We start from the raw sequence: 19689 nt of genomic DNA on the forward strand, positions 1-19689 counted from the left end.
AAGTTAGTTTTTCATACGGAAATTTGCGAATTTCGCAAATAACGAATTTTAAAAATAGGTCTTTTTGATCGGGTCAAGGAGTTGTCCAAATCTAACCAAACTTGGTATGGGGTATCCCATTTGTAGTTAGAGTCTAGCACAGAAAGAATTTTTGCTATAGCTTGCCTAGGAAAAAAGTTAGTTTTTCATACGGAAATTTGCGAATTTCGCAAATAACGAATTTTAAATATAGGTCTTTTTGATCGGGTCAAGGAGTTGTCCAAATCTAACCAAACTTGGTATGGTGTATCCCATGTGTAGTTAAAGTCTAGTACAAAAAAAATTTTTGATATAGCTTGCCTAGGAGAAAAGTTAGTTTTTCATACGGAAAGTTGTGGTTATTTCGTTTAAATTGCAATTATTGAATTTTAAAAATAGGTCTATTTCGTCAGGTCGAGGAGTTGTCCAAATCGAACGAAACTCGGTATGGAGTATCCCAAGTGTATATAGAATCTACAACGAAAAGAATTTCTGCTATAGCTTGCCTAGGAAAAAAGTTAGTTTTTCATACGGAAATTTGCGAATTTCGCAAATAACGAATTTTAAAAATAGGTCTTTTTGATCGGGTCAAGGAGTTGTCCAAATCTAACCAAACTTGGTATGGGGTATCCTATGTGTAGTTAGAGTCTAGTACAAAAAGAATTTTTGATATAGCTTGCCTAGGAGAAAAGTTAGTTTTTCATACGGAAAGTTGCGGTTATTTCGTTTAAATTGCAATTATTGAATTTTAAAAATAGGTCTATTTCGTCAGGTCGAGGAGTTGTCCAAATCGAACGAAACTCGGTATGGAGTATCCCAAGTGTATATAGAATCTACAACGTAAAGAATTTCTGCTATAGCTTGCCTAGGAAAAAGTTAGTTTTTCATACGGAAATTTGCGAATTTCGCAAATAACGAATTTTAAAAATAGGTCTTTTTGATCGGGTCAAGGAGTTGTCCGAATCTAACCAAACTTGGTATGGGGTATCCCATTTGTAGTTAGAGTCTAGCACAGAAAGAATTTTTGCTATAGCTTGCCTAGAAAAAAAGTTAGTTTTTCATACGGAAATTTGCGAATTTCGCAAATAACGAATTTTTAAAAAAGGTCTTTTTGATCGGGTCGAGGAGTTGTCCAAATCTAACCAAACTTGGTATGGGGTATCCCATGTGTAGTTAGAGTCTAGCAGAAAAAAATTTTTGCTATAGCTTGCCTAGGAAAAAAGTTAGTTTTTCATACGGAAATTTGCGAAATTCGCAAATAACGAATTTTAAAAATAGGTCTTTTTGATCGGGTCAAGGAGTTGTCCAAATCTAACCAAACGTGGTATGGGGTATCCCATGTGTAGTTAGAGTCTAGCACAAAAAGAATTTTTGATATAGCTTGACTAGGAAAAAGGTTAGTTTTGCGTACGGTTTTTTTTAAAGAAAAAAGTCAAAAATATAGAGTTAAAAATGGGTGGGACGCCTTTCGGGCGTCAAGATTTTTCGGTGCTCTCCCTCTCCTCTCCCCTCGTTCTCTCGCCCCTGTTTTTGTCTCTCGTTCGTCTCTCGCTCGTGTCTCGCGTTCTCTCGCTCGTCTCTCGCTCGTCTCTCGCTCGTCTCGCGTTCTCTCGCTCGTGTCTCGCTCGTCTCGCGTTCTCTCGCTCGTCTCTCGCGTTGTCTCGCTTCGGTCTTCTGGTTTGAGTCTATGATGTGTGTTTATGATGTATGATATATGTTTATGTTGCTTTTAGCTTTCTTGAATGAGTGTCAAAAAAAAGTCTTATCAAAAAAAGTCTGATAAAAAAAAGTCTTATTAGAGGTTTATTTTATTCTTAATACTGATAGATAGACACCTAGAATTTTGCTCACGCCAGCAAAAAAGGATGTCTACTATTAGTATAAAGATGTTCATGTACCTCACGTAAAAAAAGACTTTATATGTGGATTTGTGGACTCATGGAACCCTGGCATCTTCATCTTCAATGGGCATCTACAAGCATCTTATAAGGTTAGTTTTTTAGTCTGGACATGAACGCACGAATTTTTGTGCGTTCATGATCAGACCCTCGTACGAGAGTCTGATCATGAACGCACAAAAATTTGTGCGTTCATGTCCAGACTCTCGTACGAGAGTCTGATCATGAACGCACAAAAATTCGTGCGTTCATGTCCAGACTCTCGTACGACAGTCTGATCATGAACGCACTAAAATTCGTGCGTTCATGTCCAGACTTTCGTGCGTTCATGTCCAGACTTTCGTGCGTTTGACAGACTTTCGTGCGTTCATGTTCAGACTTTCGTGCGTTCATGTCCAGACTTTCGTGCGTTCGACAGACTTTCGTGCGTTCATGTTCAGACTTTCGTGCGTTTTTTGATGTTTCCAGACTATGTAATTTTGAACGCACGACGCCCCCCTCGTGCGTTCATCTTCGGTCTGGACATACTTGCTTCCGTCTGGGACCTCAACCTGGGCTTGTTGGAGGAGAAATTATGAAAGCAACAAAAGTAAAAATTCAGAAACTCAAGATTTCTTGCTTAAAAATTTCACCCCTACTTAAAAGTTTCTGCTTAAAAGAGTTACTTGAAAAAATTTCGGCTCATTTCAAGGTTCGAATGAAAAAATTGTCTGCATAGCAAATCAAATTGAAATAAATCAACTTGCCGAATGAGCTAAATTAACGAAGCGTATGCAAAGTTTTCGTTTGTCATTATAACTAAACAATTTGTACACTGATTTTCAACTGCCTGTCAAATCCAACTATTTAACTGCCTAGACATATATTTGCTGTCATTTTTTTTTAAAAAGTTCCACTGCTAATTAGCTCTCCAAATGTCTAAATATCTTTCAAGTTAGGCAATATGTTGCGACTGCCCGACTTTATATCAATAGAGTTTGCTCTGTATCAAGTGATATACTCTTTTAAATTCTTCATCATGGGCATATGATGAAAATTTGTTTTTTCAAAACACGGACGAGGTAAAGTCTGGATTATATCGCTTTTTGATCTTGACGGGTTTTTTCATAGGTCTGGATCATAGGTGTTTTTTGTCTGGCTTGGTATTTTCATGAGCAAAATGCTGCTGGATGTGTATTTTTTAAAGTCATTTTGAAAGAAGACTTCACTTCGGGCATCTTTGATTTTGTGTTGAGTTAAAATCTTTTGTAAAAGTTTTTGGGTCCAGCAAAAATCTTGTGAAAAATCTGATTCGGGTGAAAATCCAGCATGACTTAAATTCCAGTTAAAGTCTTTTCATAGCTCAAATGATTCGAGCATGGTTTTTTGTGGTCGAGCATTCTCTTTTCATACCTAAGTCTGTACCTAAATATAGCCGCATGATGATGTCTTTAGAGGCCCTGCAGGTTCGTTAATACCAGCACATTTGAAAAAAATCTTAAAGTGGTTTTCTTTTCAAATACGCCCTGAAAAAATTAAGAATCAATTCCGTGAAAAGGCAACCTTAAACTTAAAATCGAGAAAAACAAATGATACACGACACGATTTGAGAAAAACATAGACGTTCTTGTGAAATTATCTGCCTTTATTAAAACCTCTACTCCGTCGCACCGCCCTTGAGTGTATATTAACAAACCTTAAAACGGAGCACTCTAGGAGTTTTCGAATCAACGCATGCAATAGTTGAAAAGTCGACTCATAAAAATGGCGTTTAAACGATGTTGACACTGGTCTTGGATATTGTAACGATATTGAATAGTTTAATGACCCTGGTCGACCGATATCAAAAACAGTGTGTACACTTTGATGGTTCGGGTCGATCATGCGTGGAACAATGAAGGCTGGGGTTGGCCACGTTTTGACCGAAATATGGTAAAAAAAAACCTAAGGGAATGGCTTCTGGTGTGAATCTGGTGTGAATGACTATGAAAAGATCGCCTGTCAATTTATGGAAACACTATAGGGCGACAAAATTTAGTTATGACAAGACCACGTAATGACATATAATAAAGATCCTCGTTACAAGTTTTAAACTTGCGTTTTGCATATACAGCAGTCAAAGTTTTTATTATGGTTGCAGACTACAAAAAATTTTCGCCAACAGATCGCAGTTCGCTCAATTTTTTTTTCAAAATTAATTCTTTAAAAAGCTTGAAAAATGTGGCCACAAAAAATCATAATTTCCTTTTTACTTCTCGGGTTGAATTTTCTTTGATTTCATACAAAGTTCATATCTGATTTCATACTTTTTCTTAGTACGATCTTTGTATGAAACCAAAGAGATCATATATGTTCCTTGTCTGATTTCCGAGAAAATGTTTAGTTTCAATAGAAAATGAAATTATACAGTTTTCAAAATTTGAATTTTTTTGCATGATGTCTATATGATTTCTTAATTTCTTCACTTAGTACGAAATCAATGTGTGATCGGTGACAAGTTGTGTGATCGGTGACCAAGGGTAGCAGAAGGAGCAAAAATTGCTCTAGCTGGTTAAATTTGAGAAACTTTGACAATCTCTACAAAAATTTTTACATCTGCTTTTTGAGCAATTGGTTGGTGTGCATCTACCAAAACCATTCAAAAGAAATGAAACATAATAAATGACTGATATAGAATATAAAAAAAATTTTGGTCGACCGATAATTGGTAAGAAAAGAACGCGATTGACCTTTGAAAAGGCTTTAAGCCGACTCTTTCAGAGTTGCCAATCACGTAATTACGGTAGAGAAATTATCCCAACTTCGACAATATTTGTTTTCTTAGAGATTCAGAGTCGAGTCTTTTTTTTTGTCCCACAAATTTATTTTTTTATTGCGATCATTATCATCTTCAATGGGAGAATCTGTTTTTACACAGATTGTTGCCTCTTTAAAAAGAGGTTTATCACAATTCTCTTTTCGCATGGATCCAAAACAAAGAATTGATCTTAGTTTTCTTGGTTTTTGCTGCTTCTTTTGTGTCCCTCTCTGTGACAGATTTTGTGAGTCAAAACAAGTTGCTGCTTTCAAACTGCTTTCGGACTGTTCAGCATGTGAAACAAGCCTATATCTTTTTTTCACACTTGTCTTTTTCGATTGTCTGTTCTTCTTGGCATTTCCCGTTTGCTGAGCTAAAAAATTTGCTACCGTTCTTGTCGGCATTTTTCGCTATTTTTGCCAAGTCGAGCAGCATTTTTAAAAAAAACATTCTACCAGGAACTCCAGTAATCGTGTACAAAAAGTGCTAAGAAATCGCCTCACAAAAATAATGTAAGTTTTTGACCTAATTCTTTTTATACGGGGATTAGTTCCTATCTATTTCACTACAAATGCAAACAAATGAATAAAGGGTATTGCAAACAAATAAAATTATTTGGGTCTTAAAATAAGTAAACAAAGAGTCTTGAAATGTCAATTTTTAATTGATATTGTTCTCAAGCGAATTAGAAGACACGCGAATCTTTAAAAATCAAAACTCTTAAAAATCTCTAAAAAATTCAAAAATTAAGCAACGATGTTGCAAGAAAAGGCAACTACAATAATGGCTTCAAATATCCAGAGAATTTAAAATATTTTCGTTGCAATATTAAAGTACAAACTAATCTGATTTGTGGGTCTAATTCTATTTTTTTGGGTGTTTGTGTTCCTTTTGCTTTTATTTTGGAGGCGGAAAACTTATAAATTAATAAAAATTAGTTATTTGTTATTTGTTCTTAAAACGTTACGTGAAAAGCAAGTCTTTTACGTGAACTAAAACGTATGCAAGACGTTTGGTACCACAAGGGATTTGCTTGTAAGGTTGCATTAAACTAGTCGATCACTAGGATGACGGATAAAAATAAATTTCAAAAAATTTTATGAGAAATATATTTATACTGAGGCTTGCTTTTGTTAGGAAGCACTATATTTTGTACAAATATTGCCAAAATTTTCTACCAACATTAAAATCTAGTTGACAACACGCAAGAAGAACGAATTTTCCCTCGAACGGAAGTAAAAAGTCCAGGCTATGTTCGTACATGTGTTCTTATTTACCCGTGTCAACTACAACTAATTTTGTGACTTTAAGCAAAAGAGAGATTTTTACAAAGAAAAAACGTACGTCTATATTTTTAGCTAAATGACATGTTAAATGAATGAAACTTTATGGGTCTCTTTTTTCATGTTCTTTTTAAATTTGTCTTTGTTTTTACTTGTATATTTGTTTTTTACTTTTTTTAAAAGACAACTTATCCATATAATCATTTACCAAACAATTCATTTATAGCTCAAAAATAATAGTTTAGTTCTGATTTATAAATTGTTTCTAGTTGTAGTATTGTTTTTAGATGCAAAAGTTTGTGTACTTTACTTACTTCTTGAACTGTACTAACACAAAAATCTACTAAAATATTCTTACACAAACCGGCGCGACAGAAGGCGTACGCTCTTTTCACAAAATGCCAGTGGGAAAAAAACTTACGATATAATTCCAGCGTAGGTTTAAAATTTTTAAGTGTTGTTCACAACCCCCCCCCCCCCTGTACAACTCTTATCGATTCGTGTACAACAATGTTATCAAGTAGTCTTTTATGAATGGAAACTTCTCATGAAAATCAAACAGAATTTCTTACAAGATTTTGCACGACTCTTCCTTTTTTCAACCGGGGTGAACTTTGATCAGTTTCAAAATTGTTTCCCACATTCGAGCAAAACTTTTGACTTTCAATTTTGTAAACCAAAATTTAACTTGACACATTTTAATTCTGTTTCTTGAAAATAGTAATTAGCTATTTACCTTCTTGAAAAAACAAAAATTTACGGTGGAAAAAAGTTTTGAAAATAATGGATTAACATCTTAAGAATTGCTAGTGAGCGAAACAATTGGCGATTGGCTGGCTTCTTCACTAGCTAGCTACGGTATAGCGAGGTGAGCTTTAGCCTGATTGAAGAGGCGTGGGGTGAACACGGGGGGGGGGGTTGATCTAGCTGAATGTGTTCCGGTTAAAAGATGTGCAGGGGTGGGATGAAGTGAGGGATCAGACCGTAAGATCTGAACCTCACACATTGATATCATGTCTCCGGAAACTGTTCCAGTGAATTTAATGCTCAGATTTTAACCGATGGGCTCTAATAGCCCTTAGTGCACACTGGACCGTACCATTTTTTCTGCTTTTCAGGACGAAAACTCAAAAGGGTCAGACAAAAAATCGATGAACCAGGGTTTCGGTGCGCAAACCTATACCGCTCTGATCACACCATTTCCCAGACTCTGCCCTCTGATCAAACCATCGTGCGAATCAAGTCTCTCTGATCAGATTTTTGTGCGGCCCAAATATTTCGTGCGACTCTGATGCGACCCAAAATTTTGTAGGACTTTAGTGCGACCAACGCTCCCTCTGATCAGACCACGCTGCAAACTTTTTCCTATGATCAGACTATTCCTGAATAAATGTTGTAATCGATTGATATTTGTTTAAATTATTCAGTTCAAACCTATATACTTCTCAACTCAAAATTGAATAATTTAATACATCTTATTAAGGTTAGGACAAAACTAACTGATAAAATTTTAAAAAAGTCTTTTTGAAGTGCCTGGAACTTTCTTTTGTATCACAAAAAACATGATAAAAAACTGCAGTCAAATAAATATGGTCAGTTAAAGCTCTGTGGTCAGTTTTTGTGGTAACTTATGTTCAGACTTTGGTCTCTGATTAGACCGTAGTGCGATCATTGTCCAGATCATCGTGCGACTGAAGCGTTTCTCAGACCATCTATTTTGGGTGGCACCATGCCACCAGTGTGCGAACCAGAGCAGTCTAGGGTCGTGCACCTAAACCTGGGAAGCCAAAAATTGCATAAAAAAGACCACAGGACTTATTTAACTGCTACAAACAGCGCTTGAGAGCAGTTAAAAAGAAATTTGACAAATCTGCATTTAGCGACTCCTTTATTAAACAATATAAAAGGAACGGAGATTGGCTTGCTATTCAAGATTCGAAGAGTTCCGATTGCTGGCCCATCTGGTGCGCCTTTTGCTGATGAAAGAGAGCTCTGGCTTCCAAAGGTGATGCATGCGTCTGTAAACATAACGAAAGTTATCAGAAGATTGTTCCGCACACGCAAGGTGCGGAGTGGTTTAGGGTTAATATAGTTGTCCACTTTGGGATGATTACTGTAATTTTGACAATGAAGCCAGTTCGGTAGATTTGTGAAATATTTCAAAAGTCAAACGAAATGTCTTCAGTGCCGAAATAATAATAATTAAGCGTTCGAAATTTCCCATTTAAGTGGAACTATTTTGAAGAATCTGATTTGTATTTATGCGCTACTTTCTTTTGCAAGCTCTTGTTTATAAGCTAAAACAAAGCGATGTTGATGTGATTACCCGGACTGGACTCCAAATCTATATCAGGACTAGGCAAGTCTAAATCCAAGTTTTATTTCCTTCCCCAGTACTGGGTAAGTCTATATGAAAGTCTTAAAACTCTTGCAAATATTAGCACAGACTTGGATAACACTTGGAAGTTGATTCCCAGGTCAAAAATTTTTCAACATTTTTCGGGTGAAAATTTTGGATCCCGAAATTTTTTTTAACGTGCCACGATTTCTCGGTTTATGTTCAGCCACTTTCCCGGGGTCCTGAAAACTGATACCAAACTGGTACGAAATGATACCAAACAGCACTGTAGGGTAGAAATGACTCCAAACAGTACCCCGGAAGGTGCCAAAGCGTCATTTCAGGTAGCTATGGTCCGTTTTCAGCCGTTTTTCAGCCGTGTCAGCCCAATTTCTAGCCCGAATTTCGCAAAAATGGACTTAATTTGAATAATATTTCAGATCTTGTGATTATGTCTGAATTTTTAACTGAGGAAAAATTGTAAAGAAAACTACTGTAAAGCCACCAATGCTGTCCGGGGCCCCATAATCCAAAATATCGATCCAGAATCCAATATCGATTCAGACTTGCCAAGTCTCAGCCCAGACCTGGATTTAGACTGCCAAGAATGTCATGCAAAAAGTGAATCAGTAGCAAAATGAGACTTGTAATTAGATTTGCCAAGTACTGAAAATGACTTGGCGTTAGTTTCGAGTGTCTAATTGCCGGCTCCTTTTCCGTTTCCGCCGCCCAGTTTGTTATTGGCCCTCAGTTACGGAGAACGTGTCATTACATACTAAATAATTATTTAAAAATATGGTACGTGCGTCTGGGGGCGCAAATGATATGCGCCCACTAAGCTGGGGGCACAAACGGAAATGATCATAATTATCAATCGTGCTATGAGTCTCAATTCGACTTGAACTAAGCATAACGCATGCTCAAAATTGTGAACCTTTTTTTCATCATACGTGAACATTGCTAACATTAAATGCCTTTTATTGCTTCAGAACTTTGTAACTCTTGTCCACAATTCACCGTCAGTGTTCACAACAAAAGTTTTAGACAAACGTGGATTTTTTTAACAAAATTACCTCACTCATGTCCACAAAGGGCAATAATTTTAAAGGCAATAAAGTGTACGTTTGGCGACGTAATGACTATAGTATAGGAGGAGTGCTTTTTTAAATTCACTTTTGTATCGAATTTAAAGCAGGAAATTGCAACGAATAAAAAAAATGTCATGTAATCGATATTGCCACTATTTTTGAGAGAGAGAGAGAGACAAAATGATGTCTTTTTCAGTCTGTTCAAGGTTGACTAAGCTGCTGTAATAAAATTGAGCTTGTTTTGATAGCGGTTCAACATTTTTTAATATGAAAAAGTTGTTCTCGCAATTTGAATGTTTCACAATTAAATTGAAGAGCTGTAGTTTGGCACATTGAATTTTTACTTAATTTTATAAGGAGTTGAATGGACACCTATTACTTGCGACAGTCTTAGATGAAAATATATTTCCCTTTTGCGGTTGGCAAAACACTGGAAAAATTAAGACTAGTTTTGAAAACCTAATTATAATTAGAGATGTTTTTTTCCTAATTTGTCTTGCCTGTAATTTTATTGACCAGTTGTAAATGAAAAAGTATCTAAATTCCACTTATTTTTCAGCTATTTTGTTTTTTTTTGGGTAAATTTTGATTCCATGTTATCTTTTTGTTTTAATTTTTATGAGTTTCATTCGTATATATTAAGCATTTCGGAAGTTGATTCCAACATCGATTCCTTTTCGGAAGTCTTTAAAAACTTGTTCAAATATTTTTTCTATCTTTTTGAGGCCAAAATTATGCATGAATTTCAATCATGCCAAGGCAGGGAGCGGATCAAAAAATTGAGTGGTGTAGTAGTGTTGTTTTAATTCAGTTTTTAATGATGAAAATGTCTTTTGAGCAAAGCTTTGATTTGGGAATAGAATTTTTATTAAACAATTTGACTCTTTTTCAATGTTTTTTTTTGTGTTTGTCGGTCGCCTTTCCTTTTGAGAGGGTAGTAAAATTCCTTCTTTTTAGTTTTGAAATTTCATATGTTTTTTTTTTATCAAACTCGTTTTATGTTGTTCTTTTGCTTCGTTCTTCGGCGCTTCATCTCTGTTTATATTTTGTTTGAGCCGAAGACGCCAGAAAAATGGTTTTGTTCAAACTTTAAAGTCTAGGTTGACACTCAGAGAAATGTGTCCCCAATTGGGTCATTATTAGCCACAAACTTTTTGTAGAATCTAGATTATTTCATTAGCAGAAAATGAGTCCTATATAAGAAAGGATGATTATTGATAAAAAATCTTAGCGACGAAAATAAAATGCCAGCATTTTGATTTTTTAATGAGTATTTTTTTGTTGCATCAGCAACTCAATCAACTCAAATCTATATCTGTTGTCATGCATGTTCTATATCACTTAATTCGAAACACACTATACAAATACATGATTTGGAATACATGATCTTACGTCAAGTCCGATATTTATCAGATGATTAAGGGTAGGCTCCTCAAGTTTGTCATTGACCCTTCTGCCTCCGAGGTATTGTTCATAGCTGCCCTAAATACAACAAAAGACTCAATCAATGAGGTAGTAGAAATGTTACGTGTTGATATATCGATGAGTTCTTTCAAAAATGGAGATCTTTCTGCTCTCCCGTGAACAAAAACTCTCATTGCCATTTTTCATGTACCCGAATCAGACTAAAATGTACCCGAATTAACTTCCATCTTTCTTAAGAACAATGAAAATAATATCACAAACAGATATCACATTAGATTATTGTAACCTTTAAATTGTTGAGTCGCTCCTCTTCTGAAATCCTGCAAACCACAAAATCATTACTTTCAATCAGCCAGTTGTCGTCGAGCAGTTTATCAAAATTTAAAATGGAAAGTTTCAGAGGACAGAAGGTCAAAGTTTATACCAAATGAAAGAAAATAAAATGGAGCTGAAGAAATAAAAAACGTTGACGTTCAAATCATTCAAATTTTAGGCACCGTGCGTCACCGAGAAACAACAATGAAAAAATGAAAACTGTGTAATTAAAATACCAATCAATTAGCAACAAATAGTAAATTGTAGTTTTTAAGAAAATTTCACATTTTTTTCCTTTTGCGGAAATTGTTAGTTGGGCAATTGACAGATGCAAAAGCTCAAGATCCTTCCAAACTTCGTTAAATGCAAGTTTTTACCTTAAAGCTTTAAAAATATGGCCGAAATTCTCCAAAATCGATTCGGAGAAGATATTTACTTAGATCCGAGTCAACTAATCACTAAACCGATTTCACCTTCTACTTTATTGCACTAATCGTTTCGAAACAATAACAGTGTAAATATTGTAACGGCTGCTCTCCTTGTGTTTCACAAAGAAAGTTTTACACCGCTCAGTTCGTTCTGAGTGGTTACGAAAATCTGTCCGGATACTTCGTTTATGCAGTTCGCTTTTGTAACTATATATCCGCTCTGCTGTACTTACCGTTGCATTAACTATTTTAGTTCGTAACTATTCGCTGATTTTAGTTTTTTCAATTATCAATTTGAACTGGATTGCTACAGATCACACAATACGGGATCTCTTTATGTATACCAGTTCAATCCGATAGAAAAAACAAATCGAAGACAAAGATATATGTCTAAGACCTGTTTGTGCAAAAATATTTAAATTTAAACCTAAGTTGGGTTTTGCTGTTTGTACTCACAAGTTGAGAATACCAGAAGTTGGGGTTGTAACAGTTGAATTTCAGCTCCAATACTTCGTTGATGCAAGACACAGTAACAGAATTTACCGCTCAAGAATAATATTTTGAATACAAGACACAGTAACAATTTACTGCTCAGGAATATTTCTAGTTCAAGACACAGTAACACGTTATTTACTGCTCAAGACAATTTGTTTTTTGCAATATTTTGCTGAGTTATACTTTAAGCCGTTTTCTGCGGCTGCTACGTTGCGTTGTGTGTGTTGCTTATTGTTATTTCCCCCTTTTCTCTTTTTTCTCACGTGACAAACTGTAACTAGAACTAGAACTACAACTATTAAAATGACTAAGACAACAGAAAGTGTTTTGTTTCTATTTTCCCCGCCTATGCAAGCTTGTTATTCCTTAAGCTCAGCTCCAACATCGCCGGCCCTGTTTTCCTTCGTGAAAACATCATCGTCAGTTGGTAGTACTGGAGCGAGCTTCACTACGGGCCTCTTGTAGTATCCATCTTTTGTTCGGATTTTCGCTGATCGAATCACTCCGTCGGAACCTTCAAAGGTTTCGGTTATTCGACCCAGGTTGTAATATCCACGTTGGTCACTGTCTTCCACTAACCACACAAGATCACCCTGCTGAAGACTTCTGTCCGTTGTGGTCTGCCATTTCTTTCGACTATTCAACGTTGGCAAGTATTCTTTACGGAATCTGTCCCAGATGAGGTCTGCGTAAGCTTGTGTTTGTCGGAAGAGCTTTCTATGATCAACAAATTGCTCTGCACCTGATAGATACGGTAAACAAAGGTTCTTGTTGCCAAGTAGGAAATGGTTTGGAGTAATAGCTTCTAAATCGGTAGCATCAGAACTGACTTGTGTCAGCGGTCTAGCATTCAGCGTCTGTTCAACAAGACACATCGTGGTTGACAGAACGTCCTCCGTGACTGATCGATTGCCCAGCACTGCGTACATTGCCTTCTTGCAACTCCTAACCAGTCTTTCCCACACTCCTCCAAAATGTGGTGCTGCAGGTGGGTTGAACTTCCATCTGATACCTTTTTGAATCAGATGTTCTTCAATTCGCACCCTGTTCCATGCTGCTATATACTCTGCCAGTTCTTTTTCAGCTCCAACGAAGTTTGTCCCGTTATCGCTAATCATTTTGACCGGTTTGCCTCTTCGTGCAATGAATCGCATAATTGCGTTCAGACAACTATCAGTGTCTAGTCTTGGTACAATCTCTATATGTACCGCTCGTACAGTAAGGCATGTGAATAGACAGCACCAACGCTTTTCGTTTCTTCGACCAACCTTTACTGTGAATGGTCCGAAATAGTCTACGCCCACATTCGAGAACACTGTTGATGCGACTAATCGTTCTTCAGGTAGATCTGCCATTACTGGTGCCTTTGTTTGGGCTCTTCCCTTTCGACATCTAATGCATTTGTTTTTGATCGATCTCAAAGCATTTCGTATGCCTAGGATCCAGAATTTTTGCTGGACTATGTTTCTGACATGTTCAGTACCTTCGTGGTGATTATTCTTATGTTCATTTTGCAAGAATAATTCAACTACAGGGTGCTTCCAATGTAACAGTATTGGATGCTTGGTTTCGAAGTTCAGATGACTTTTACCTATTCTGCCTTGAGCACGAATAAGTCCTTGCTGGTCCATGAATGGTGAAAACTGGAGGATTTTGCTGTTTTTTGGAATTTCCTTTTCAGCCTTGAGAGATTTCATCTCTTCAGCAAACTGTTCTTGCTGCAGTAGTCTGAAGATGCTTGCTTGTGCACCCTCTCTTTCTTCAACACTTAGTGTTTTTGTTGCCGGTTTGTGTTTTCTAAATACGCGCTGTACGTATGCCATTGTATTTACTAGTCGATTGAAATTGCTAAATCGTTCCCACTGAATCATCGGCTTCTTCACTTCAACCTTAGCTGAGAAGACCATTTCGTCGTTTTGTTCGTCTGAAGCAAACGTTAAATTCAACTGTTCAGGCCATTCGTTCTCTCGTTGCTTCAACCAGGCCGGCCCAGTGAGCCATTCACTTCTCCTAAGTTCGTCAACATTGATCGCTCGTGTCCCGATGTCAGCTGGATTGTTAATACCACTCACATGATTCCACTGTGAAACATTAGTTGTGTCCAAAATCTCAGTCACTCTGTTTGCAACAAACACCTGTTGCTTACGGTGGGAGCTATGAATCCATTGCAGAATAGTGGTGGAGTCTGACCAAAAGTTGCAACTCTGAATCTTCGATTCGTGTTCCTTCACTATCTGCTCTTTAAGTCTCACCGCCATCACTGCTGCTTGTAGTTCCAAGCGTGGTATGGAAAGGTGTCGCATAGGTGCGACTCTGCACTTTCCGATTACAAATGCTAAGTCTGCTGGGTATTCTTTGGGCTTTGAACGTAGGTAAGCCACTGCGCACATTGTGTCTTCAGATGCGTCGGCAAACACATGAAGTTCCCATTTGTCCTTGGCTGTGCTGAAGTATCTTCTATCAATGCTGGTTTCTGCTACTTCTGGAAGCTGTGCCTTCCACTTCAGAAACTCTTCTTCTTCGTTAGGTTCTACTGAGTTGTCCCAATGTTGTCCATTTTTGGTCCAGTTGCTCTTCAGGAGTCGTCTCATATGGACACTGAATGGTGCAAACAGTCCAAGAGGATCAAACACTGAAGAAACTAGAGATAAGATCTTCCTTTGGGTAATTGGGGTCTCAACTTCTTTGCTTGTACCTCTACAAACCTGTAGACTATCATCGGTAATCGTCCACTGAAGCCCAAGCACTGATGACCCTTCCTGGCTGGGTTCTACTTCAACCTGCTTTGTTTTGCTGATTGATCTTAAGTCCTCTGGGATTGCGTTGGTTACCACGTCGCTGTTGGTGATCCACTTCTTCAGTTCAAATCCATGTTTTGAGAGAAGAGGTTGCAGTTGTTTGAAAACCTTGATTGCTTCCTCAGGTGTTTCGACTGACTTGATGAAATCGTCCATGTAGAAATTGTTTTGGATTGTTTTTGCTGCAGTTGGGAACTCGTCCTCGTTATCGACCGCTACTCGCTTCAGAGCGTAGTTGGCACATGTTGGTGAACTCTTTGCTCCGAAAACATGACGCTGATACTCGTAAATTTGCACAGGTTCGTTCATTGTTGGTCGCCACAAGAATCTCAAGCAGCTTTTATCCCGTTCAGGAACTTGCACTTGCAGAAACATTGATTCAATATCTGCGGTTAGGGCAAATGGCCCTTCTCGAAATCTGAATATTGTTCCGATCAATCCGTGTAGTAGATCGGGTCCGACTAACAACTTGTCATTTAGATATATATCCTTGTATTTTGCTGCAGCGTTGCAAACGCGGCGAACTTTACCCGGTTTGTTGGGGTTTAGTACTGGATGGTGTGGCAAATACCATTCCTTTCCGAAAGTGCCTTTGACTTCCGATTTGCCAAGGATCTTCACAAATCCTTTTTCAACATCTGTATCAATTGACTGTTGATACAATTCTTTTAAGTTTGGGTCTCGTTGGAATCTTCGTTCCAGTGAGTAGAGCTGACCAAGGGCCGAGCCGTAGTTGTTTGGGAGATTGGGTTCTGGTTCACTCCAGAGCATGCCCACTTCGTACCGCTCGCCTGTAAACTTTGTCGTGCTCTCTAGAAATTTCTGAGCTTGCTGCTCTTTCTTTGATTGACTTACAACATTTATTTTGGAAGCATAGGTTTCTATGTCCCACCATGATTGGATATTTTCTGCCACTTTCACATCTTCTGTGAAGGCAAAATGACAAACATCTTGACTTTTCTTGCCTGTCATGGGACCACTGACTACCCATCCTAATTCTGTTAAGACGGCGAAAGGCTCACTTCGTGTTCCAATCTTATAGTCCAATGGACGTTGAATTTCGTAGGCATCTTGTCCAAGTTTGATGCCTACTTCCATCAGGTTGAATGTTCTGTTAGTGAGAACATTCAGATGTCTGAATTTGTTCTTCAGTTCCTTGTAATCAAATGTTGTGTTTCCCAACGAGATTGATGGGTGTGCAAACGCTTCAATCGAATGCACCTTTGAATGTAGTCCCTTTATTGTGATAGGAACCTTCTCTGTCCTCAAATCTTGCGTCCCATGTATGCCAGCTATGTTCAAGGTAACGTCCATGCCTTTGGCTTGTAGTTGATCCTTGACACTGTGATCGATGAATGATACTGTTGACCAACTATCGAGGAAAGCGTAGGTACTCAACCTGTTACCACCGCTCTGAACCGATACCGGAACTATTTGAAGAAAACTAGTAACTTGGTTACTCTGGCTGATTGTTGCTGCGCTTACATTAACTGCTTGACTACCCTCGTCCATTTGGTTTTCTGAGTGTAGCAGTCTGTTGTGCTTTTTGGTACATCCATTTATACCGCACGGGTGGACTTTACAATTTTTGATTGCATGCCCTTTCCCAAGACATCCATAACATAAACGTTCTTTTCTCACTGCTGCATAGCGATCGGTGACATTCATATTCTTAAATATTGGACAGTTCCATATTTTATGAGTGCCATCCGCTAGTGGGCAGTTGTTGTTTTGCATTTGCTTCGTTTCGTTCGCATTCGAACTCGCAGTAACGTTTGACGATTTTGAGAATCGTTTTTCCCTGTTAGCGTTTGGTCGATCATCTTCCTTCCGTTCGCTCTTGGTTGATGGCATTCCTTCATGGACAAAAGCCATTCGAGCTAACCATTTTTCAAGGAGAGTGAGATCGGGCCTATCTTCTTGACACTCGTCAACGAAAAAGAACCACTTTTCTTTCAAGTTTGGGGGCAGTTTTTCAATTGCCACTTGCAGTGTTGAACTTGATTGCAGGTCGCCCTCATAGTTGTATTGCTTCAGTACTTTAACTAGGTTGCTGATTGTTATTGAGTAATTAATTATAGCCGTTGAGTCGTGCATTCGAATTGGTTGTTGTTTGCGCAATGTGTTAAGCTGAGCGTCGACAATTAGGTAAGGTCGCCCAAACTTCCGTCCCAGGAGTTCCCACGCTTGAGCGTAGAATTCTCCCGAATAGCCCATTCCTGATATAGCTGACTTTGCTTTACCTGTCAACAAAGTTTTCAAGTGGCTCATTTTCTCTGAGTCGGGTATATCGCGATGGTGAACCGTTGCTTTGAACATATTCGACCACTCCGGCCACTCTAGCGGGTTTCCGTCGAATGAACTCAACTTCAACTTAGGTAGCTGACTACTACTGCTTGGTTTATTACGCTTAAATTTGTCTTGTTCCCGGGCTGTGCTGGCACGCTCTCCACTTGGTGACCGTGATTTAAGTACACCTTCTCGATTGAAGCTTACCCTGGGATAATTGTTGTCAATCCTGGTTTTCGCACGCTCAAAACTATGATTGTGCAAGTTGGAAAACTTATCCGAGTTATCGAGCCAACCGGAAACATCTTTATCCTTCGGGGTTTTCCAGTTGAATGGTGATCTACTTCGAATACTAGGGGTTGCACTGTCATCAGATTCTGGTGCTCTTGCGTCAAGAGCTTCTTTCTCGTATTCCAGTTTCAGTGCTCCTTCTTCTTCAAAAAGTTGCATCTCCATTTCAAGCTCCTTCCTTTTCAATTCGAATTCAATTTTCTTCAACCTCATTTTTGATGCAAAGTCTTTCTCTAGAGCCGCAAGCTTTTCTGCCTTCTTAGCTCGTTTATGAGAGGAGGCCTTTGAATTGTTGTCTTTGTTTGGGTTTCCATTTTCAGCAGTTTGTTGAGAAACTCCTACAACAAATTGTGAAGACTTAGCGGCAGTTAGTTCTGCATCGCTTGTCGATTGTGCGGTTTGATTCTGTTGATCCGTCATCTTTGTTTCTCCGTGAATGTATGGTAACCAGTCTGCGTTTAATTTTCGTAAGAAATTTAGTCGTTCGGCTTCGTAACGTTCAAACAATTCAGAATCACGAAGAAAATTTGCTCGCTTTCGGTTAAGAATGCAAAGAGAGTCGTCAAGTTTCAGCACCTGTTTATAGATGGTCTTGAGTTTGCTTGATCTATCGTTGTTTCTGATTAGCTCCCGGCCCTCCTGAATTTTTTCTTCGATTTGTTTTTCGGAGTTGCTAATCTGTCTAAGCAAAATGTCCTGACTCTGTGACGGAGTCACTGCGTTTGTACTTTGGGACTGCAGCTTGAATATCTACAGTACATTTTGTTTAATTGCTTTAATTAAGCCTTGCTATTCAACTTCTAATGCACTTTGCCTAATTGGTTTTGCGTTGTTGAATTGCTCGTTGAGTTTTGTTCTCGTTCGTCGATGACTTCGTCACTTCGACTGTTGGGTTGGACAGCAGTTTATTCCACTGTCCGGGTCGGCGGACCAAATGTAACGGCTGCTCTCCTTGTGTTTCACAAAGAAAGTTTTACACCGCCCAGTTCGTTCTGAGTGGTTACGAAAATCTGTCCGGATACTTCGTTTATGCAGTTCGCTTTTGTAACTATATATCCGCTCTGCTGTACTTACCGTTGCATTAACTATTTTAGTTCGTAACTATTCGCTGATTTTAGTTTTTTCAACTATCAATTTGAACTGGATTGCTACAGATCACACAATACGGGATCTCTTTATGTATACCAGTTCAATCCGATAGAAAAAACAAATCGAAGACAAAGATATATGTCTAAGACCTGTTTGTGCAAAAATATTTAAATTTAAACCTAAGTTGGGTTTTGCTGTTTGTACTCACAAGTTGAGAATACCAGAAGTTGGGGTTGTAACAGTTGAATTTCAGCTCCAATACTTCGTTGATGCAAGACACAGTAACAGAATTTACCGCTCAAGAATAATATTTTGAATACAAGACACAGTAACAATTTACTGCTCAGGAATGTTTCTAGTTCAAGACACAGTAACATGTTATTTACTGCTCAAGACAATTTGTTTTTTGCAATATTTTGCTGAGTTATACTTTAAGCCGTTTTCTGCGGCTGCTACGTTGCGTTGTGTGTGTTGCTTATTGTTATTTCCCCCTTTTCTCTTTTTTCTCACGTGACAAACTGTAACTAGAACTAGAACTACAACTATTAAAATGACTAAGACAACAGAAAGTGTTTTGTTTCTATTTTCCCCGCCTATGCAAGCTTGTTATTCCTTAAGCTCAGCTCCAACAAATTTTATGAAGAAAACGAGACCTGATAACAAAAACTAATAAGATATCTGACAAATTGTAGTCAGAAGGTGGGAATCCGAATAAACTAATGGCAAATAGAAAGTGCGACAAAAAAGTTATCATTCGAAAGTTGACTATCGGCGGATCGGAGAAAGAAGAGAAACGGTATGTATGGAGAAACTCAGGAAGAAGAAAATTTAAAGAAGTAAAACCAAATTTTACTGAAACGGAGTTTTGCTGCTCGCTAACTGAACAAAAACCGACCCATTACACTTTCTGAAACGACACGGAATAGACAATTGATTACACTAACTAACAGATTGAGCCTCTTAAATGAGAACGCTAATAATTTGAAAGAATAACAGGCAAAATTACAAGAGAAAAGTACCCGACAACAAAAACTGATAAAGAATAGGATTCAAGTTTTCATCACGATTTGTGGTTAGTTCTCAATCATTAACTGAATATCAATTGACAAAAGAGACGACAAAATGCTTCATATAGAGAAAACTGGTGTAAGGAAAAAG

The 19689-nt window shown here is 37.9% G+C and overlaps 1 protein-coding gene across 1 annotated transcript in view; it reads right to left on the reverse strand.

Annotated features, from left to right (window-relative positions):
- Nucleotides 1-4850: 4850 nt before the first annotated feature.
- Nucleotides 4851-19689, reverse strand: part of LOC142339799 (uncharacterized) — a 39374-nt gene continuing 24535 nt past the window's right edge. The window contains exons 6-9 of the mRNA XM_075390074.1: nucleotides 11113-11146; nucleotides 10794-10883; nucleotides 7901-7993; nucleotides 4851-5065 (exon numbers count right to left, since the gene is read on the reverse strand). Coding sequence (XP_075246189.1) covers nucleotides 7904-7993; nucleotides 10794-10883; nucleotides 11113-11146 — 214 coding nt within the window. The 3' untranslated portion in view covers nucleotides 4851-5065; nucleotides 7901-7903. The remainder of the gene's footprint in view (nucleotides 5066-7900; nucleotides 7994-10793; nucleotides 10884-11112; nucleotides 11147-19689) is intronic.

This window comes from Convolutriloba macropyga, chromosome 5, assembly GCF_964194025.1.
Source record: "Convolutriloba macropyga chromosome 5, txConMacr16.3, whole genome shotgun sequence".
NCBI classification, from domain to species: Eukaryota; Metazoa; Xenacoelomorpha; order Acoela; family Convolutidae; genus Convolutriloba; species Convolutriloba macropyga.